Consider the following 23,623-nt stretch of genomic DNA (forward strand, 5'->3'; position numbering starts at 1 on the left):
TCTGACTGGAAATTATCCCATTTTCAGCTGAGGTCTAGGGAGGAAATCTCCATAACTATTACAGATACAAGTACAGAGAACTTTACAAAATACACACATAAAGTAGCATAGTAGGAGGAGAAAAATCTGTACAGTTTTTACAATTACAAAATACAGAAAATATTCATTTTGTGTATACATATATTAAAACATTGTGGTATTTTTCATTGTGAATCAGATATGTATGTACATTAAAATTGTATGTACATTTTGAGATCTACAGTTGAAATGTCAAACATCGTATGTACCAAAATTGAATATGTATAGTTACTAGAAAGAGAACTATATGTTTAGAGATAAGTAAGAAATATGTTCGATTGTTATGTCATTTGACTATTATAAAAAGTTTTCAGCAGTAAAGCAAGTAGGTTAGCGTTTGTAGAAGAGGCTGTAGTTTTGCATATTAGCATCTTTGTTTTATACAGAAAATTAGTATGTAGTGGAAGATGAGGCAGAGGTACAGAGACAGAGATGGTAGGTGAGATATGAATGGGGGAAAGGGTGGGCATACATGAATTAGAAGAAGGAGGAGGTTAGCGATATATGAGAGGGGAAAGTGTTTATAAATAATACTTATATTCTATCCTGGAGCTGTGCAGGACATTATTATTGGAACTTATGTCCAGGAGAAAACAAAGTGCACTGGTTACCCAGTGGAGACTAGAGAAACAATGTGTTTTCCCAAGGAGGTGGGATCATCTGTGGTCTACGTCACTTGTGGAAGTGAGTAACCGTCCCAAGCTACATACATTGTACTTCTTCATGAACACTTACTAGGGGTGCAAGGAGAAGGTTAGGACTAAAATAAGAAAATCTTGTCCAAATGAATATATCATGGCCCTACTCCTGATTTAGCTGGTCTTTACCCAGAAATTATTGGGATCTACAGTTCTCACTGGGGGAACAAATGGGTCACTAAGGCAATCAGGTGGTGAGAGCCAATGGTCAGAGGAAGCTGGAGAAAAATGAAGCAAAATAAATAAATAATGTACATATTTTTAGAAACTTTGGATGGAAACTGTCCATCCCAGTGCTTCCAACCTGAATGAAGTCAGGCAGGTATCACTGAAGCTGTTGTCGTGTTACCTTCTGAAAGTGGAAAAAAAGTGAGAAGAGTCAGGAGAAGTCAGCAGTTGTCTGCCCCTGTCCAGTGTAGTAAGACGGTCACATTTAAGAGGTTCCTTAAGAAAAGCTGAGCAAGGTCAGCAGGCTATGTGAATGGTCCATGTGCAAGAGTCAGGGGTGGGACAAAATGGTCCTTCCACCTACCAGCAATCTTGATAATTTCACTCCATAATTCCCAGTGATTAGACAGTGGTCTGTCCTGAGTACATGTAAAGAAAAAAGCCCTTTGCCCTCTTGTTAGCCTTTTGCATTCCCTTCTATGACAGAGGACAGTTGCCAATGTGGCTATAGTGACAGATGCTTCCTCCCTCTGTATCACAAAGTGTTATTTGAATTCCTTACTAAGCCATTCTTCATTAGCCTGTTTTATCCTTCTGATGTTGATTGAAAAGTGCTTTCCCTTTAGAGTACTGACTAGGCCATTGTCAGTATCTTCTTCTTCTTCTTTCAGCTTTTTCCCGGTTAGGGGTCGCCACAGCGGATCACCTTGTCCGCACATTGAATGGCAGTGGAGTTTTACGGTGTCGAGTTGCCAGCCCGGCGCCCAACCTTCCACAGAAGGCACACTCACACGCACACCTAGGGCCAATTTAGAGTGTCCAATCCACCTGCAGCATGTCTTTGGGATGTGGGAGGAAACCGAGCACCGGAGGAAACCCACGACCACAGGAGGACATGCAGACTCAAGACAGAAGGCACCCCAGCCGAGGATCGAACCGGAGAACCTCTTGCTGTGAGGCGGCAATGCTAACCACTGCACCACCGTGGCCGCCCTAGGCCATTGTCAGTATATGATCTGTAATTAATGGGAAGCAATCTAGAACCATGGCCACGCAGAAGTATATATTCCCTGTAGTGAAATAATGCTTACAAGAAGGTAATATGGGTGGCTGATGCTCATGGAGTTATGTTACTAAACAGGGGTGACTAACAACTGGACAGCCAGTCTATTGGCTCCATATTGAAATGTCGGCACTTGAAATACCGAGTGCAGACAAACCAAAAAAAGAACAAAAATAAAAGAGAACAGCAAATCATGAAAATCACTCTTCTCCTTTAAACTTCTGTTTGAGAGAAAGTAAACCCCCCTCTGCCACCCCCCATGTGGGAGGCAAGTCCCCCCACACACCCCAAACCTATATATACCAATTCTGAGACTGCCATACCTCTGAACAAAGGGGATGTTCCGAGAAATGGCATCTTGAACTTAGTATATGTAAGTCCAATATTTCAGCCATTCAGTCTCTGTATTTCAGGGCTTGTTCTAGTTGGTCCTGACATTACAAATGGTTAGCAATCTATTGGCTCTGTCTGGCCTTCTGGCAATGGACAAGTTCTGCAGGGAGCAATGTCTGGAAAACTGATTCATTCAAGGGGGCTGTTTGACAAGCTTGGTGATACTAAGGTGGGGGAGTATATGGCAAAGCCTAGTACCCAGAGTAGCCCAACACATACACTGACTTTAGCATGGAATTATTTTATTGAAGAGGAGAAGAATGTTTTAAAAGGCTTTCTAAGAAAGTCTGTTGGTGAGATATTACAGGTGGTAATAAAGGCAGATTTGGCACAACTGTATGCCAGCAGCTCAACCACAAGCCTGGTTGTTGTAGATTTGTTAGTGGCCAGGGGTCATTCCTGGTACAGGATCCTTTTGCAGGGTAGGTTGCCTGGTTGTTGTGAAACCCATGAAGTCCTGGGCCAGCCTGACCAAATCCAGTGAAGATACCTGGGAAGAAGAAACAGCAGGCTGAAACAATAAAGGCAGGGGCAAACCTGAGGGCCTGTTAGGTTTGGATTCTGGACCCTAGGAGAAGTGAAGGCTCCCCAGGTTGTGGGTGGTTGGCTGCAACCTCAGTCCAGTTCCCAGGGAGCTCCTCTTAAACAATAACCAAGGGGATACTGCGCTCACCCTCCATTACCAGAAAGTGGGCTTCAGAGGCAGTGGTCTGCTCAGCTGCTCAACTGACATTGCTCTGGTGTCTGACTGCAAAATAGGGGCCTGAGTCATGGCAGTCCATAGAAGGGTCACACCACAGGATTCTAGAAAACAAAGTTGTTTACTTAGTCTCACACTATTACTGAAAAATTTAATTTTGGGTGTACAATTGGAATGTGTACTGATTGGTAGAGTTGTCTGTGATCTCCAAGGTTTGAGGTTTGATCCTAATCTCTGGATGTTATCTTGGTGGAGCTTACTTGTTCTCCCTTGCTCTGTGTCATTTTTTTAGACTTTTTTGACAGACATGCTACTTACGATGAGTGCACAGGTTTCCCTTTAAAGGAAATATTTGGCTCTGTGAGCTTGACATTGTTACCAAAATGTAATAAATTTAAATTCACAGTTCCATGGCCTGCCTGAAAACACATGCAGACCAGGCACATGTATGGTATATCAAAAAGAAAGGAGTAAAGGGTAAATTATCCAAAATAAGTCAGTGCTTAAAGAACTGAAGTAAATACCAGAAGCAGCCTAGCTCTAAATTTAATATTTTCTTGTCCATCTTTGTGTTTTCCATCTGATCATCAGCTTTTCCTTAGGTCTGTTTGTATAGCTCCATATTACTTTAATGTCCCACTTTTTTTTTTCCATGGCTGGCACCACGCCATGGCTAAGAAGGGAAGATGGATTGGAAGACATGAGTGGAGATACTGGTTGTCACACACTCCACTGCATATAATGTCAGTTAGTTCCTCTAAGGCCTCCATACCAGAATGCTAATGGCAATTTGTTTCACATTACAGTACCATTCCCATCACACATCAGATCACAGGCAGAAACCCTCCTTTCTACCCACTGTGGGTCGGCTGACAAAAAGCCTCTCCCTCCCACCCACCCCCACATAAAGTCAGGAATTCATTCCTCTAGGTCACTGAGCTGGCTCTAAATTTATTTATTGATTTAGGTGTGACACAGAAAGATGTAGAGGACAGGAAGAAATGGAAATATATGATTCGCTGTGGCGACCCTTAATGGGAACAGCTGAAAGAAAAAGATTTATGTACTTATTTATCTAAACAATTTTAGAGAGAAAGTGTCTGCAATATTTCTCTTGCAACTCTGCAGCTTAAACTAATAGTTTCTTCTGTGAATAATTATGCAGTGCTTTGCCTTGTGTACCTGCACCAACTCATGACTGAAAACAGGATGTCAAATCTCTATCCATTTACCTAGTGAAGAACTGAACAAAAATAATAAAAAAAAAAACTTCAATCTGTGAAAGTCAACAACTTTATTAACTAAACAGTCCAAACAGGTTTCACTAGTGTTAAAGCTATCCTAAATAGCTAAAAGTCCAAAGTAACTGAGACACAATTTAAATGCGCTTTGAAGTGCTGTTTTATCACGGTCTGAGGAAACGATTTTGTTTATACACGGAGGAGCTCACCTGGTTTTATTAAAGTCGTTTCAATGAACACGCAGCTAGTTTTTGTTGGAACTATCTGCCACGGTGCTGTGTAGTGTGTAACTTTATTAACTAAGTGCTTTTGTTCCTCCCTATACCAGAACTTCATCAGAGTTAAAAAAACACATCACTTCCTTATGTTTAAATACAGAAAAAATGGTGCCAGAAATCCTACAACATTCATTTAAAGTGCCACAAGCCATTAAACAATCTTAAAAGTACACTAATACCCTTAACAAAATAAATAATTCTCTAAAAACTTTTAAAAAGTATATGTATTCTATAAAACTGTAAAAATCTTAAAGTGAAAATCTATTTAGAACAAATAAGCAGTGAGTCACAATAAACAATGTCAGAGGCAAAAATATATTTATATATGTCAAAAACATATATATAAATCCACTTTCTCAGGGCAACCATTTTAATTTTACTGTCTGTTCTATCTAGGGGGTTAAACTTGTATGACCGTTCCCAGTGATCATACCATATTGTCTTTCATTTTATTAACAAAATAATATCTTACCCTCACTGGCACGAATAAGCAATGCCATCAACACAAACAATGAGAATGCCGTCACACACATAGTACTAAGAGGAATGCCATACCCCCAACCTCAACACATCCACACACAGTCTACAGGCATCTGTACTCACTTAGGGATTGATACTGTTTTTAAAAATCCCTCAAAATCACCCCCAGAAAATGTAGGATGGCCATTAGTCTGCCTCATAGAACCTGGCACTAATCAAACATGGGTTCCTGTAGATACAGATTTCCTCCCTCTATGCCACTAGACTGACTACTGTTTTTACTCACTTTAATATTTGGATGTTTGTTACCTACACTGTAACTTCCCTTAGCTTGGGCAAATATTTGTTAACGTTATCCAGATCAGATGCTTTTTGTAAGATACTTAATTTAATTATTTTTACTGTCTTTCCCTCAGGAGGCCAAAAACATCATCCTATGTAAATCTGTGGTTTATTCCTGTTGCTGCTGTGTTTAACTGCACTGCATACCAGTAACAAGATTACAGCTAACCTTCACTTTGCAATAACCAAATCCTGTCTTGCCTTTCCATAAGCAGGAACCTGCTGTTCTTGATACTATCGATTGTATCCCAACAATAGTTCATGTACACCATGAGACTTAATGCATGTTTCCTTCAACATCAGTTAAGTCCTGTCCCATACCAGCATGAATTTACCATTATCTGACAAGGGGGAGTGCTTTTACAGTGCAGTTTATATGTTCACCACAAAATCTGCATTTTAATCTGACGGTTTCTACAAGCCGTAATTCATGATCAGAATAAGAATATGAATTGTATGTTGTGCAATGATCTGATCACAGTAGATTGTCATTTAGCCTTTCAAGCTGAGATCGCAAACAGAAAGCTACAATTTGCATTCCAGAAACTGAAGACTTCATTGGAAGCACTTTCTTAGCCAGATCATATCCTTCAAGCAGAAGTCTGTAGATTACATCACTGTGAATCTGACTCTAGCTCCTCTCTTCTAGGTGATCCAGAGTTCCTGATCTGCTATTTTACTTTTGGCAAAGAAGCCGCGGCACTACAACGGAATTGTTGTTGCCTCACAGCAAGAGGTTCTCCTGTTCGATTCTTGGTTGGACTGCCTTCTGTGTGGAGTCTGCATGTCGTCCCCATGGTCGAGTTGCCTCCAAAAGATATGCTTGAATGGGCGTGCCTTCACTGAAGGTTGGGCGTCAGGCTGGCAACTCGGAGCCATAAAAATCTACTGCCATTGCCAATCATTAGCGCGCCCGAGTTCCGCTGTGGTGACCCCTAACCGGGAAAAGACAAACAAAAACCTCTTCCTCAGGAACACATTCCGATCTTTTACTTAGTATGTGCCTTATTCTTCCAAAGCAAAACATAGCAGTTACTGTACCATAATGTGATGATGGTACCATTGTCGCATAATTTCATTTGCTTACAGACAGCAAATCGTCAGACATAAATATGTGGGGAAATAAATCCAAATGCTACCACATTACTGAAAAAAAAAACTTCACACTTATTTGTAAAAACTCTAATTCCAAAGTAACATTAAAGTCCCACTATAATGAGGTAGAAAAGCCTGGGTGGTTATGGACATTAATTTTGCTTAAAATCTTACATAGAAAACAATGACATTATCTATGCTTGAATTCCAAAAAGAAAAAAGAAAATGTAGTACTAATCATTTTAAACTCCCACCATAATAAGGCAGACAACAAGCCCAGTGGTTGTGGGCAATCATTTTTCTTTAATCTTTCATGAAAAGCGATTACATTATTTCTGCTTAAATAAAATATATGCAAATTGCAACAATAGGACTTAAATTTCATTTAGTTGTTTACTACATAAATACAGCAGAAATAAATGTTTTAGTTTCAGGTGGTGACCCAAGTATAGATAAGTAAATTGCTCAGAATCACATATTATGCAAGTTCAGACTGTCGGAATCATATTGAGTACAAAATGAAGCACTTGGTAACTCATAATCATAACCATTTCTGCTACACTGCTAGACTAAACAGCTTAAAATTCAACTTGCCAAATATCAAATATGGATCCAACAGCATATGTCTTTCCAAAATAAACTAATAATTAATGTGCTTCCATTAACCCGTTTTTACTATGTCACAAAGGAAAAAGAGCAGGTACACAAGGAGCTAAATGGAGTGCATCATTCAAGCAATGTTGACAGTTAGTAAATTTAAATTATCTTCCAAAATGTTCTCCTTCACAGCAAACCTGTCACAAGCAACCAATTTACTTCACTCTCAAAAAGGGAACATATGTAGCACCAAATGCCTGTGCACTGACGGAATTTTCATTTTTTATAATTCCCATGTGTTCTTTGATTCTCTTCACAAATACCTTTTATTTCCCCTACATATGATTTAGCACACACGCACCTCGCTGTACACACAACGTAATTTTCATTTTTTATAATTCCCATGTGTTCTTTGATTCTCTTCACAAATACCTTTTATTTCCCCTACATATGATTTAGCACACACGCACCTCGCTGTGCACACAACGGAATTTTCATTTTTTATAATTCCCATGTGTTCTTTGATTCTCTTCACAAATACCTTTTATTTCCCCTACATATGATTTAGCATACACGCACCTCGCTGTACACACAATGGAATTTTCATTTTTTATAATTCCATGTGTTCTTTGATTCTCTTCACAAATACCTTTTATTTCCCCTACATATGATTTAGCACACACGCACCTCACTGTACACACAACGGAATTTTCATTTTTTATAATTCCCATGTGTTCTTTGATTCTCTTCACAAATACCTTTTATTTCCCCTACATATTATTTAGCACACACGCACCTCGCTGTACACACAACAGAATTTTCATTTTTTATAATTCCCATGTGTTCTTTGAGTCTCTTCACAAATACCTTTGATTTCCCCTACATATGATTTAGCACACACGCACCTTGCTGTACACAGAACGGAATTTTCATTTTTTATAATTCCCATGTGTTCTTTGATTCTCTTCACAAATACCTTTTATTTCCCCTACATATGATTTAGCATACACGCACCTCGCTGTACACACAACGGAATTTTCATTTTTTTATAATTCCCATGTGTTCTTTGATTCTCTTCACAAATACCTTTTATTTCCCCTACATATGATTTAGCACACACGCACCTCGCTGTACACACAACGGAATTTTCATTTTTTATAATTCCATGTGTTCTTTGATTCTCTTCACAAATACCTTTTATTTCCTCTACATATGATTTAGCACACACACACCTCGCTGTACACACATGGGGACAGCACAGTGCTGCTGACCTATAGATGTTGGACCCCTGGTTCACTTTAAATATGGAATGGCTTATGTGTGGAGTTTGTTCTCCCACTTCTTACAAGGGTTTCTTTTGGGGTTATCCCATTCCCTTCCACACTCCAAACAGAAGCTGTCAGGTTGAATTGTATCCCTAAATGTGTCAGTGTGTGCTCTCTAGCAAACTCGCATTCCATTAGAGACTTGTTATTCATTTCTTGAGACTCCCCTTGGCAGGGCAGATTTTGTGCCCTCACCAATAGTGACCTGAATCGGATGCAAGGATAAAGAAATAAGAACATGGACGTTGTGACACCTTAGGGTTTAGCATTTAATTTGCTGAATCCACTGTCAAAACAATACTTATGGAATTTTCAAATGTTAGCTTACTTTGAGATGACTATCTTCTTTGCATGTATTAATCATGTTATCCACATGCACTTTTTTCTCTCTCTCAGTATCTTCTATAATGTCCCTTCATAACTACAGCATTGGTATCATTTTCATAAGGCCGCTACATACTCAAACACTGTCTCAGTAGTTTTCTAGTACAAGACTGAAATGTATAGCAGTCTAATGTCTCTAGTTTAGGATTAAACAACTTTGTAATAAGCTTGCATGTGTTTATCAAAGAGTTGGGAAGGACTCAGAAGGCTCATTACTTTAGACTTGTACACCAAAAATAAAGGCATGTAAATGTTTGAGTCTTTATTTTGTAACGTAACTGATGTAAAAACAGTTCTCCACTTTTGCAGAATCCCTTCTAGGATCGGGATTCAAATTAAATGCAAAGTATCTAAAGTTACTATTTTCTTCAGTTATTTCCCCCTCCTTAGGAAGATGCAAGTGGTAGTCTAATTTTTTTCCTATGCTTGGGTCTCCACAGCTGACCATAAATTGCTCACAGTGCCTCTCCTCATCTACAGGGGGTACAAAACCCTCCCAATCTCCTTCAGACTCACTCTGAATGCATTCAAGACTGTCAAAAAGATTGAGACATACTTGTGCAGCACCACAGTACTGCGGAGGTACTATTTTCCCTGTCTCCGCATGTATATGTAGTATCCAAACAGCTGGCACGCAGTGTTTTATCCACACTTCTGCATGAAACTCAGCCAATGCCCAACTCCACTGTAGACAATAGCTCCCCTTCCCTCTGCACATCTCCAAACTCCACCAGGGACTAACAGTGAGGATGGGATCACTTTTCTGCTGTCTCTTCTCTTATTTGAGGTAAGCCACTCAAGATCTTTCCTCACTAGGCTCTTCCAGCTTCCAAGGTCCTAATTAAACTTCAGTCATCTGGGTCAGAGTCAGATATTTATCCCTCTGCACCACAGAGCTGGATAGGTGTCAGGCTCTTTAAAGCTGCATAACTCATCACCAACAAATGAAGGCATCATTTATTAAATACCAAAAGTCCCAATACAGTAACAACTTTAATCACAAATACAACATAAAAATACAATAGCAGCACCAACCTCATGACATGGGTGTAGCTGGATACCTACACTTATTCTCCAGAGACAGAAAATGCTACTAATGATGAGGGATTGCGATCAGAACCAGCTAAGGCTGAAAATAATGAAATGTATTTCCCAGTGGAATGTTTACTATTAATGTTCATTAACCTGGATTATCCACTTAATACAAATACTAGAGAAGTAAAAAAATAAATAAATCTAATGACTTGTATGTTGTCCAGTTATTTACAAAGTCCTTTGCAAGCACAAATCAATACTTCTGCTGCTTTCCTCCCTAAGGCTTTCTTATGTCACCCTTATTAGCTAAGTTTATACCTACCTTTTCTCCTTCATACCAACCAGTTTAATTCTACAAATTATGTCATCTGTTGAATTTACTTCTTGTGCACATCACTTCTGTACATGCACATTATGTATTTTCACACAGTACCACCCAACAGAGACTATCCTATAGGTTGCTTTGCACCCCAGCCAAAGCTAGTGCTTGGATCATGGGATTTTTCCTAGACGTTTAGTATCCACTGGTGTTTATGAAGATTTTGCTGCATGTTATGAATTGCACAGGTTGTTGACAGCTGTTTTATGTCACAGGCTGTGGAAAGCATTCTTTCATGACTGCAGCACTGATCATCTCACAGAACAGCAAGTGCAACTTGTTGCATGATGCTTTCTTTTAGTTACAAATGTGCAACCATGGAGTTAGTATATCTAACTACTCAGGTGTAGGGGCAGATCCATGTCAGGGATATAGAGTCAAGCATCCCCCACATAATGCCCCTTTTTTTGTGTTTTTACTTTGTTTAATGTGTTATTTGTACATAGCATATGTTCTATCACAAAAGTAAGCTTTTGCAATTGGTGTAGTTTTGCACAATTGCACTTTTGACTGATATTGTAGTCAATATTTTGGCATTACTTTGTCATATGTCAATGTTACGGAACATTGACTATTAATTTTACATTCATTATCACAAGTTTTACTGTGCTCTTTTTCTAGGGCTGCCTGTGTTAACTAGTGAAGGAGCTGACCAAAGAGGGATTTAACACTTGCCTAATATATACCTGTCAGCTTGTTTCACTAGCAAGAAAAGATCACCATTCCTTTTCAAGATTACCAGAAAAGGCACATTTGCCTTCTACCTGGATTAGCTGCTTGAGGCTGGCCTGACAGGGGCACCAAATTGCTATTCATACAATTCTAAGTACTGGCCAAAGTAGTGAAGGGTGTGACAGTAACAACCTCGCCTTACTTACTGTACACATCCTTACAAGAATGTCATACGCTTTGGAGAACCAAAACAATACCCCCCCCCCCCAACACACACAAACACGCACACACACACACAAACATCTGTACCTAAATAGCACCATCCAGCGGCTAAGCAGAAGCTATTCTGAAAGTACTCATTCAAGTATGCAACCTGATATTTTAACATTTGTTCTGCTTGCTTGGTGCAGGTACCCTTCTTTGAACCTTACAAATGTATTTAACTGATCCTTACCAGAGTCCACTAGTTAGTTTCTGCCACTATTGGTAGTTCAGCACAGGAAGTGGAGGCAATGCTGTCTAGCTTTTAATGTGTTGGTTATTTTGCACCTCAGCACAGGTGTGGGTCATCCTTGCAAAGTGCAGGTTAGGTATAGAGCACTAAGCACTTTTCTCTTTCAAATGACAAATGGTAGCAAAGCTTCCCTTGGTAGCTGTGTCACAGTCACTGTGCCAGTTTAATTTGTTCATTATCACTATCTCATCAAAGGGTCAGCCTGCACAAGCTTGTCTAGTTAATAACTAAATTTAATGGCTGATAAATGTATCAGTAGGATAAAGGGAAAAAGATTATGTATAGAAAATAAATATTTTTTAGTACTATTTAGTGCTGATATAGAAAAAACCTCTGATTTTATCACCAGCTAGTCCCACGACGGAAAATGTGCAGTAACTGAGAGGGGAAAAATTCCACTGAATAGAAGTTTAAATATAATCTTCCTTGTTTAATCATAGCTGATGCCACTGCAGTGATTGTAGGAAAGTGGTTAAAATTAAACTGACATGCTACTCTAGGAAGAAATACCATGGAAAACAAGCAAAGACAACAGTCAGTGAGGTAACACTGCACAGAGGAATCAAGAACAGAAAAATATGATGCACTGTACTGTAAACTCATTTAATACTTTGCAAATCATTCTGTAACAACAGCTGATTTATTTCATTTCGATCAAACCAGATCGCCCAGCTACAACTAACTGGCGATGTCAGTATGCTAATCTTCCTGCCTAATGAGGTCACAAAGAACTTTACATTAATCGAGGAGACCCTGAGTGCTGAGTTCATGCACGATACCGCCAAAGCACTGCATGATGTCAAAGTGAACTTCAGACTGCCAAAGATTAATCTGGCACACGACGCAGATTTCTCCAACACCCTCGGTGAGATGGGTAAGTATGCATCAGCTTAAATTCTGACATGAAACTGCAGTTGTCTCTAGTGTCTTGTTTACTTAATGTGAATGACATCACACTATCTCACAGAATAATGACAAGTTCAACACCTCCATTAACTGGATACATTACAATACTGTACAATAACACTTCACATTATATTCAAGTGTTTCACCTGTTTATATACATTTAATGATGCAATACACTTAAATTCTGGAATTATATGTTTAACAATACTTCATCCAGTTCCCTCAACCCTAATCACCCATAACTACATTTGAAATTTTAAGGGTGCAAAATGTGACAAAAAGCATGCTGAACAGCAGTCAAGAAAATATGTTTATTTTAAAATTTATAGTAAACTGCTATAGTCTACATGACCACTTTTTCTGTTTCCCGAATTTGGAAACTTGTTAAAATTATAATTTTGTCATAATGTTTCACATATGTAACTGATAACAGCTGGTACTAAAGTTGGAAAAGCAATGAATGAAGTTTACTCATATCCCATGTGTGGTGGGTTGACTTGAACATACAAATATGCAGCCTGTATGACTGAGCAAAGTGCTGAAATTACATAGCACTTTTTCAGAGGGAGGCATACATCTCACATTTAAGGATTGCATACAGGAAAAGTAAACTGGGTGATATTTGATTTCTAGAGCCTGCTATGGTGTTCTACATTTCATGATGGAGAGTGAAGCCAAGGGATGTGAAGTTGTAGTTTCTGGCAAGCTTAGAGGCCAGAGGGCCAAATCCATGAAATTTGTGGATGGCTTGATGATCCACAGTGGTGATCCTGTTAATTACTATGTAGATACAGCTGTTCGCCATGTTCTCCTCCGAGAAGGTAGGGTATCTTAATACTTGACTGATGTATGTAAACCAAAGGGTGGAGCTCAATTTGTAAACCTGGAGCACTAACTTAAAAGGGTCTATATTATATAATTGAAGTTTTATAACTTCGAATATCATATGATCGACTCCATATGGTTGAAGTTATAAAACTTCGAATATATATAAAAAAAAAAAAAAAAAAAGAGGAAACAAAAAACTAAGGGTTGTAAGCAGGGGGCAAGCCCCTGTACCCCCTTCGAGGGGGGCTGTGCCCCCCTTTAGATGTACCAACTCCGAGACTGCACTATAATGCGGTAAAGGGAAGATTTTCCTTTACTGCATTTTAGTGCGATCTCGAAGTTGGTATGCGTAAATAGCGGGGGGGTGCAGGGGGGGGCTTTCAAGTGTCAGGTAACTTTTTTTTTTTTAATTATATATTTATACATACGCGCAAAGTCTTTATAACTTTGACCATATGGAATTCGAAGTTATAAAACTTGTTTATATAATATAGACCCCCTTAAAAACATATCTTGTTTTGTTGCTAGAAACTGCTTTGAAATGCGTGTGTGTGTTGTATTCTTCCTTCATAACGTTTGTGGCTAAACACTTTAGTGAAGTTTCATGTGGAAAGTTAATCTTAAGAATTGTATACCATCTCTATTCTAGGCGCTTTGATTGCAAGACCCTACCCTTCCAGCATTTTGTCCCTGGGCTAACCCTGGATACTAGAGAGGTGGAGATGCCCTGAACTTTGTTTCTGTAAATTATCCAGCATTCCTTTAACTGTTTGAATTCTTATTTTTTCCACTTTTCTATTGTTTTTGTCTTGTAAGATTTTTCTCTGTTGGCTTCATGATTTAAAAAGTGCCTCCATATTAATATCTGGCCTCAAGAGTATGCATGTCAGAACATGTTAATGCAGCCTGCAGTATCTGCTCTGTGTTTAGTGAAGATACCACCTGCTGGTGTCCCAGAATGCCAGGGAGCATCCAGTTGTGTAATTGGCATTTATCTGTCCGGGGAGGTTAACGAGTGTATCTACAACTTACTATTCTGAAAGAACAAGGGCTTGAAAAGCTGCAAGGCATTTGTCACTGGTGTTATTACCATTGTTTTTTTTCTAGAACTCTAGAGTGGTTTGCATTGGCAAACAGAGTTGCAAGTTGACTGCATTCACCCTGATTGCATCAGACCTGAGTATGGTCCAGGACTGCTGTGGTGGTCAACTTGATATGGAATTGATCCTAGCAATTGGTGGGCTATACCCCCCAAAAGTTTCATTAAGTGGCAACTCACTGTCTGTGGAACACTTGAGACAGGTGTATATTTATAAAGGCTTTTCGTCTGGAAAAGAGGAGATACATTGTGCCACTTTGCAGGGATCTGCTGTCTCAACACTGTATTATGTCTGCTGGTGACAGACCTGTTATCATGCACCACAGTGGTGGATGTTCATGACGGACACACACACACAGGCTCCAAACCAGTTGGACCAGTGACAATTTCGTTTTCTTTAAAGGTAATTGGTACAATCTCATATTTAGCCCTCCCCATGTAGTCAGAATTTTCCTATTAAGCTAGGACCATCTTGTAGGAAATAAAGGAATGGTAGCAATCCTGGAGGAAATAGACCCTTCAGAAGAGCAACTCTCAAAGATGGTAGGCCAGCAAAACTTAACTCATAAGTCATAACTGGTGTTACATTACAGTTGTGACTACTTTAGGCCCGAATCCCTCACCCTGCCTCTAAGACCATACCCAACTTGGGAGGGAAACTATTTATTTGTATGTCTGGAGGAGCGTAGGCCAGTTACTTCAAACAAATGGATGCTAAGCATCATTGTAGTGAGTTATTGTCTGGAATTCAGGTTTAGACCTCCAACAATGCAAGAGCATCTCTGTACCCATCCTGTAGCTAATGCTAGAACAAGTGACCAACTAAGCAGTTACTTAGGACCAGGAAGGCAGATGTGTCCACTGACTGTTCCTGACCCTAAAATCTTGTACATTCTCAAGTTTGAAATCCTAACCCTCTGGTTCCCCTAGCCTTGTTAAGACTCAAATTTTATGGGGTTGCCAAGGAATCTGCATGACCATATTCACGTTGCACATGTGTGCTTCCTAAGATTTCTGTCATGATGTGACCACTACCAGTTCATCTGTTTACCCTTTGAATTGGGCACTCAGCAGTGTTTTCACACATGGTACCTGACTCTGGTGATAGCTCATTTATTGAACAAGGGGACTACATTTATTTATTTTTTTTGACCCATACATGGTTGACTGCCTGCTGCAAGCACAGTCACAGGAAAAAGTTTCAAAAGCCAATTCTGTATGAACAGGCTTGCCTGTAGAAAGATGTTGGCATCACTTCTTACATTTCCAAGTTAGAGGACTGTCTTCCTGGTGGCACTGCTAGACCGCAATGTTTTCAGAGTGGTCCTTCTCCAGAAACTTTCAGCAAATGTCTGTAAAGATTAATAGATCCTCAGTATATCAGAGTACATTGTTGGCTCTATTCTCTGGTGGCTGTGGTTCAACTGCATGATTTAAAAAAAAATCATTGGTATCCTGGTGGCACTGCTAGACCGCAATGTTTTCAGAGTGGTCCTTCTCCAGAAACTTTCAGCAAATGTCTGTAAAGATTAATAGATCCTCAGTATATCAGAGTACATTGTTGGCTCTATTCTCTGGTGGCTGTGGTTCAACTGCATGATTTAAAAAAAAATCATTGGTATCCTGGGAATCTTAAGTCCACAGATTTCCAGAGGCACTGTTGCATCATTTAAAAACTGAAAAAATGGCCAAGGTAGTGAATGCAGTGGCAGTAAACAAAGCTATAAATTTCCAAGTCTCTTTCCGTATGTCACACTACAGTGAAACTTTTTGCATTGCTTGTACACAAGCAGTAAAGGTATTACCTGGACAGAACAAAGTTGTGCAGAAGGACTGACCAGCTCTTCATAGCCTTTGGAAAAAGCAGAAAGGGCATGACTGTCTAGACAGACTATTTCCAAATGGATTTTCAGTTGTATAATTTTTTGACACACAGTACCATGGAAAGTAATTAGGGGAGGTGGGATCACATTCCAACACTGGGGCACAAGCATAACCATAGCCTTCCTGAAAAAGTGTTTCTGATAAAGATGTTCTGGAAGTTACTACTTTGTCTTCTCTCTGCATCTTCTCCAGACTTTGTAAACTAGATGTGAAATGTAGGACTGGGATCGGTTTGCTTCAACAATCCTAAAAAGCATGCTGTTTTGGTTTTCTACAAGTGTCCCACTTGTAGGTGCAAAGACTGTGTGGACTATGACTGCGGCATTGACCTAGCCAAAGAGCAGAGTACAGTTGTGCTAACTTGCCATAATTATACATTTCTCATGTAGCCATGGCTGCAGTCATGTTTCCATCCCTTTTTAATTTTTCATTTTCTGGAGTGGGGACCATTGTCTCTCCTCATCGGGGTATCTTTGCCCCCCCCCCTTCTCTTTGTTTAGGAAAAAACCGTGCAGGTTCCTACACACCCCTGCAGAGTTTGAGGAAGTCTTTTCTCAGGCTACCAGCCTTCACTATAAGTGTGATAACCAGGGCACGAGAAAGGCTAGAAAACTGATATTGAGAAAAGATGTGTTTGTTCTCATTTTTTGTCTGCATTTTGATTTAATATCTCTGTAATCTGTACAAGTGTACTTCGTCTTCTTCTTGTGTGTTATAGGTGTATATCTCTCAGTGTTGACCTCAGTTGTAGTGAGATCCTTTGTCTGGAGGCCTTGTCTGTTTTCTTAGTGGCAGTAAATTTTCAGAACTAGTTTCATCCGGCCAAAGTATTCCTGCATCTGTATTGTTTGGTTTCTGTCCTGTGTTTTAAATCAGATATACCTGTTGCTCAGGCTGCTGCAGAGAGATTGACCTACTGGCAGCTGTGATATTGAGAAAAGATGTGTTTATTCTCATTTTTTTCTGCATTTTGATTTAATATCTTTGTAAACTGTACTTATTCTTCTTCTTGTTTGTCCCCACCCACACTGTTCTTGTTTTGGTGTTAGTGTTGGTGGCTCTGGAATTGCCCACCCCTCCTGAAAGTCTGTATTTGCTCACTTAACCGAATACAGTGAGATCATATTCTGAGTCTAGTGTTCACTCTACATACTACAGAGAGAGGATTTGAGAAGGTCAACCCACTTAGGTTATTCCTTCCTCTCTCCTTGCACTTTACTAACAAAAAAAAAACATCATCTGCTTTTACTGTATTTGTGTTCCCTCCTACTTTATTTTGCTTTTGCCTCTTCTTAAAAGTACTCATTTTTATTTATTCGGCTGTACTTATTGCTGCTTGGTAGTAGCCTGATTAAACTGTAACTGTTATTCTAAGTCTTTTGGTTTAAGCACTTGGGCTTCATACCAGTTGTTTTACGTTAAAAAGGTTTGTGGTCTGCACTGTTGTGGTAGGACAGGTAGCTTACATCCTTTTAAGCTGGGAATTGCTGATTGAAAGCTCAGTGTCTGCTATTCTAAAAGTGTATTAGTTCTGGTTTAAGCACTTGGACTTTGGGCCAGTTATTCTACATTAAGAAGGTTTGTGGTCTGCACTGTTGTGGGAGGAGAGGCTGGATTCTGCCCTTCTGAGCTGGGAATTTTTGGTCAGGGGCTTATTGTGCCTGCTTATTCGAACTGTTTCTTTCTGAAATTGGTGTACCTTGTTGCTGTAGCATAGGACCAGATTCAGGCCTGCTGAATCTAGCTTTGTTTGTATAACTTGAGCACTGATCCAGGCCATCTTTTTTGGAGAAGGTTCCCCTGCACCCTAGTAGCGGGAGTGTGCAGTTAGAACTTGTCTGGTTGAAGACTGCTGGAACAGGGCTCAATTCTGAGTTTTTTCTGGTTAACTGGGTAACTTGTTTAAATCAGATTGTTCATTTATATATATATATATATATATATATATATATATATAAATAAAATTCTGCAATTTATTCATCTGCTTTTACTGTATTTGTGTTTCTTCCTACTTTATTACTAGAGGCATTAACTACAACTCTGAACTGAGATATATAACAAGCAACTTTTTTATGCAAATTTCATTGTATCTGCTTTATTTTCTGAAAAAAATACATATATAATGGTTTCCCGCCTTTCTAAGCTAGTACAGTCTAATTTTCAGTTTAGTGCTGAATTCAGGGTTGTGTTACAAATCTCTGTGTTTTCCCAAACCTTACTTAGATAGAAGGAAGTTTCTCTGTTCACCTGTGAGACAGGGGAGCTTTGAGCAGTCTATCTGTCCCTGGAGGAGTGGTTTCAGCCCAGAAAGTAGTAGTTTATTGGCCATTTTGGGCTAATTTCTATCACCAGTCTCACATAGACCCATTAAACCAGCACCGGTAAAAACACACGTAAATACATGAAAACATACTCAGAGGCTCTAAAATAAAAATCTGCAAAAGCAACAGAGCCCTCCAAAGCAGATATCCAAGCAACCTCCAACCCCCAACACAAACCATGAAACACATACTTCACAAAACCAGTGTGCCACGCAATCACAGTCCTCAAGGCAAAATAACATACCCAACATATTAGTAATAGGTGACTCTATAGTCAGGCACACTGACGTCCCACTCACTAGGCTGAATAAGGAGAGGGTTACTGTTAGCTGCCTGTCGGGTGCCAGGATCCACCACATAACACAAGCACTCAGGTCACTCCAGAACAAGTACAAATATGACTCTGTCATTGTCCATGTTGGTGTGAATGACCTGAGCCGTACCTCCCTGGACTACATGAAAAGAGACATGGAAGAGCTCTCTGATCACGTAGCCCAGGCAGGTATGACCCTGACCCTGAGTAGCATCCTGCCCTCACCAAGAATGATACCACAGTATAAAAAAAATGATCAATTTCAACAATTGGATAAGTTTCTGGTGTCATTCAAAGGGGGAAACAGTGTCTGTCTGCCTGGGATGGCATGCTCAACAAGCCATGCTGCTTTGCTAGAGATGGTTTGCACCTGTCACCCTTAGGCTTTTGATTACTGGCCAAGGCTCTTGCCACCCTCATAGTGCCTTTTTTAGGCAAGGCTCAAAAGACAAACCCACCACCATAAATAGCACAAGTAACAAAAATCTGAGGGTAATACTACTCAATGCCAGAAGTCTAAACCTCAAAATGCATGCACTTGAGGCACTCCTCCGTATGGAAAAAATTGATATATGTGCAGTAACAGAAACCTGGTTTACGGCAGAGAGCACTACCAGGCTACAACTCATACCATACATTTGGGCCACAGAACCCGGACTGAAATAAAAAAAGGCAGGGGAGTATCCATATTCATCAGAGATACCCACACCTCCAGGTTAGTGGCACAGCACGATGCTTCAGAGATTATCCACGTGCAACTAACAACAGGCAAAACTGCAGTTCAAACTGTAGCTTGCTACAGATCACCCACCATGTCCCAGGACCCCCATTCCGTATTTTTGGAAACACTGGGTAACATAAAGGTCCTACCAAACACCCTAATACTGGGTGATTTCAACTACCAAAACATTAACTGGAAGAACTACTCAAGTACTCACTCCCTTGCCCAACATTTCCTAGAATTTATAAACTCAAACACCCTAGAACAACTGGTCAACATGCTCACCAGACGTGACAACATATTGGACCTGGTCATCACCAACATAGGCGACTTGTCTTCCACACCAGAGGTCAACCCCACACTGGTTAGATCTGTCCATAAACAAATCACTTTGGATATCCACATTCTGCCCCACCCCTGGACAAGGAAACCACCATGAAAAAATTTTCAAAAGCAAACTTCACGTTACTTAAGACTGAGGTGGAAAGTTTCAAAGCCCCCATGCTAAAGGATAATGCTGTCCAAGCTGCAAAATCCTTTACTAATGCATTCCTATGGGCACCTACAAGAATGCATGGATTGTGCTATCCCAAGGAAACCAGTCTGGTGGACCCCTGCCATAAACAAGCTATACAATAGGAGGAGGAAACTAGTACAGAAAAGAGTAAAATCCCAAGAAGGGAAGACATCCCTGCTCAGTATCAGCAAAAAACTACGATCCCTCATAAAATCGTCCAAGGTGAGCTTTGAAAGAAAACTTGCCAAGGACTCCAAAGATAACCACAAGGCATTCTTTAGCTACATCAAGAATCTAAGTGGCAATGCTCAGATCTGCTCGGAGTAGTGCAGAATGACACAAAATACACTGAACCAACCGATATTGCCAACATCCTGGCAGATAGGTTCAGTGCAAACTTCACTCACCCCACCCCCAAAAGGGCCCATGACCATACCAGAAGAATGTAGAGCCCCTGAAATCACAGACACTAGGGTTAAAATAGCCCTCTTCAAAGCCAAAAACACAGCATCAATGGGACCGGACGGTGTCCCAGGCTGCGTCCTACACGAGCTCAAAGACAAACTAACCCCTCACCTAAACACACTGTTCAAACTCAGCCTCTCCACAGGCTACATTCCCATAGAGTGGTGCACAGCAACGGTTATTCCGCTCCACAAAGGTGGAGCCACAACAGACCCCGGGAACTATCACCCTATAAGCCTGACTAGCTTGGTCCATAGAGCACATCATCATGGAACTCATTAACAGATACACTGGGAACCTCCAAACACTGGACCCTACCCAGTTTGGCTTTAAGGGCAGATCATGTCTCCTAAACCTGGTGGACTTCTTTGAGACAGTTACCAAGGCTATAGACGAGGGAAAGGTGGTGCACACAGCCTACCTAGACCAGGCAAAGGCCTTTGACACCATTCCCCATTCTGGTATTATAGACAAGCTCACCATCCTGAACATAAACCTCTACGTCACAAGATGGGTTACCAATTTGCTCATGGACAGAACCCACATGGTGAGAGTTGCGGGAGCTAGGTCTGACTCTAAACTGGTTACAAGTGGCATTCCCCAGGGCTCAGTCCTAGGACTCCTCCTGTTCGGCATATACTTCTCAGAGGTACAGACAAGCACAGGAGGACTATGGCTGACCAAGTTCGCAGACAACTGCAAACTAGGGGCTATAATTGACTCACCGGCTGGCACAGACATCCTCCAAAAGGGTCTCATTGAGACGGATACCTGGTGTCAAAATCATGGCCTCAAGCTAAATGCCAAAAAGTGCATAGTTATTCCCTTTGGAAATAACAAGCTACCACATAAATGGTAGTCCCCTAAATACGGAAAACATAATAAGGGATCTGGGGACCCAAGTAGATAGTAATCTCTCCTTTGATAATCACATTGCCAAAGTGGTTAGAAAATCCTTCTATGTGGCCCACCTAATCACAAAAGGGTTTGCATCCAGATCAAAGGAGGTCATTGTGCCCCTCTACTCATCACTCATCAGACCCAACATAGAGTACAACGCCCCATTTGGGATGTACCTTACAAGACACCTTCAACAGCTGGAAAGACCACAGAAGTACCTCACTAAGAGGATCACTGGCCTCAAACAGATGCCCTATGCAGCTTGACTGAAGAAACTCCAGCTGTACTTGGTTGCATACTGCCTGCTCAGAGGTGATCTCTGCCTAACATACAAGGCCATGTCCAACCCAGAATTGATGGACATGCTCCACCTAAAGAAAACCTGCCACATGCTCTAGGGATATAAACCTCACCACAACAATAAATAGGACCTGCTGGAGGGATAGATTCCTGTCCCAGAGACTTTCCATGCTTTGGAACAAGATTCCAATCTATATTAGGCAGAGCTCCTCGCTAGCATTCTTCAAGAGAAACCTTGGCGAGTGGATGGGAAACAAAGTTTACCCTGGGGATCACTTCAGTGGCTCGGCTGGACAGAGGCACAGGGAACTAGTCTAAGGGGGAGGTGGAAGCCAACACATTCCGGCTAGGTTTATAAATGCCATCAGGCAGAAAGCCTAGTACCTACCTATGAACCTATAATTACAGAAAATTGTTTGGGTAGTTTCCTACATGAGAAGGACAGCATCTTTGAAAGGGCGGATTTTTACTAGCCATTCAAGTCTGATTGGGGTCTCACATTTTTGGCAGACTGTCAAAAGCAGGGAAAAATATAGCTGTTAACTTAATGCAATTCACAACACAAAAAACTCAGATTTTCACAGAGCCCTGATACAGAACAATCAGGCATGATGAAAAAATACAAGAAAACTGTACATTTTTAAAAAGGAAGGCTGAGATGGTAAAATGGCAGAATCTGTCTAAAACAGATGGACTCATTGATGAAAACTGAAGGCTACAAATCTTTCTAGTGCCATAGACATCATAAAAGTTAAGCAAGGGTGCAGAAGTTGCACTACTTTTGAAAGATTTATATGTAGTCATTAATGTTAATGTGTTTGCCGATAACGGAGACATGACTGAAGTGTTATCATTAAGGTGAAAACAGGAGAAAACCTTCTGCCTGTTGTGAGCATTGACAGATCATCAAGGTTTATGGGGGTGCTTTGGAAAAAGTTATACATATCAATGCAACGCATGTTCAACATGCAATTACAGCGTGTAATTTAAACCTGCCTAGCAATAACTGGGGAATTATATATCTCACACATCAAGTGGTCCAAGAAAGATCCTTACTTCTTATGTCAAAGAAAATAATTTAATTCAATGCATGAAAAAAATAGCTAGGATGAATAATATTTTAGATGTAGCATGAATATGTGACAGTTATGAAGTTAATTTTTGTCAAGTGGCCATTCTATTACTGTCTTTCTCAGCTTGCCGACTCAGCTCTTAACAAAACTCCACTCAACAAATACTTTCATTGCCACTCATTACACAAAAGCAAAAACCTTACTAGGTGATAATGACTGAATATCTATTTTTTTTTTTAAATGAGTGATATTGACATGTATGGTTTTATGAAAATAAAACACACAGGAAGTACATTTTGACCAAAGAAAGTGATGTGCCACCTTTGGCAGTGATATCACTCAAGTGAAGTAATCCAGATTAGGGACCAGAAGTTAAAAAATGGAAAGTAGGTAGACATAAGATATTAAAAAAAAAATCAATACACTAGACAAGCTGATTAAAAGAGGAGCAACAACTGATCAGCAACATTATGAAGAGCAATTTGTCAATAATCATTTTGGAAATCCATAAGAGTGAGCAGGGGACCTTCTGCACAAACTAATTTTTAAAGTATAATTCTGTAATAAGAAAAGCACAGGAGGTCTCACAACTTTTTTTCACATATGCAGTACTGTAGGACACTGGAAGTAATAATATTGCCTTAACACCAAATACAGTGAGACACGTTCCTGTAATTTTAGAGAGGAGACTTAACAGCACTTGGAAAATTCGAATAAAGATAGACTTCTAGAATGGATGGCATAATTAACACAGATCTGAAAACACTGAAAAAAAGATAGCACTTAATTTAAAGATGTGGTTGGGGGTTGGCACAGCAGTAAAGGTGTTTGTCTCACAGACAAGAGGGCAGAGT

General features: G+C 40.1%; 1 protein-coding gene across 2 annotated transcripts in view; it reads left to right on the forward strand.

Moving 5' to 3' along the window:
• Positions 1 to 23,623, forward strand: part of SERPINF1 (serpin family F member 1) — a 210,083-nt gene that overhangs the window by 161,957 nt on the left and 24,503 nt on the right. For both annotated transcript variants that reach the window (XM_044054367.1, XM_044054368.1), the window contains exon 7: positions 12,106 to 12,316. In XM_044054367.1, the coding sequence (XP_043910302.1) occupies positions 12,106 to 12,316 (211 nt within the window). The remainder of the gene's footprint in view (positions 1 to 12,105; positions 12,317 to 23,623) is intronic.

This window comes from Protopterus annectens, chromosome 13.part0 (assembly GCF_019279795.1).
Source record: "Protopterus annectens isolate FY-2018-M chromosome 13.part0, PAN1.0, whole genome shotgun sequence".
Classification (NCBI taxonomy): domain Eukaryota; kingdom Metazoa; phylum Chordata; order Ceratodontiformes; family Protopteridae; genus Protopterus; species Protopterus annectens.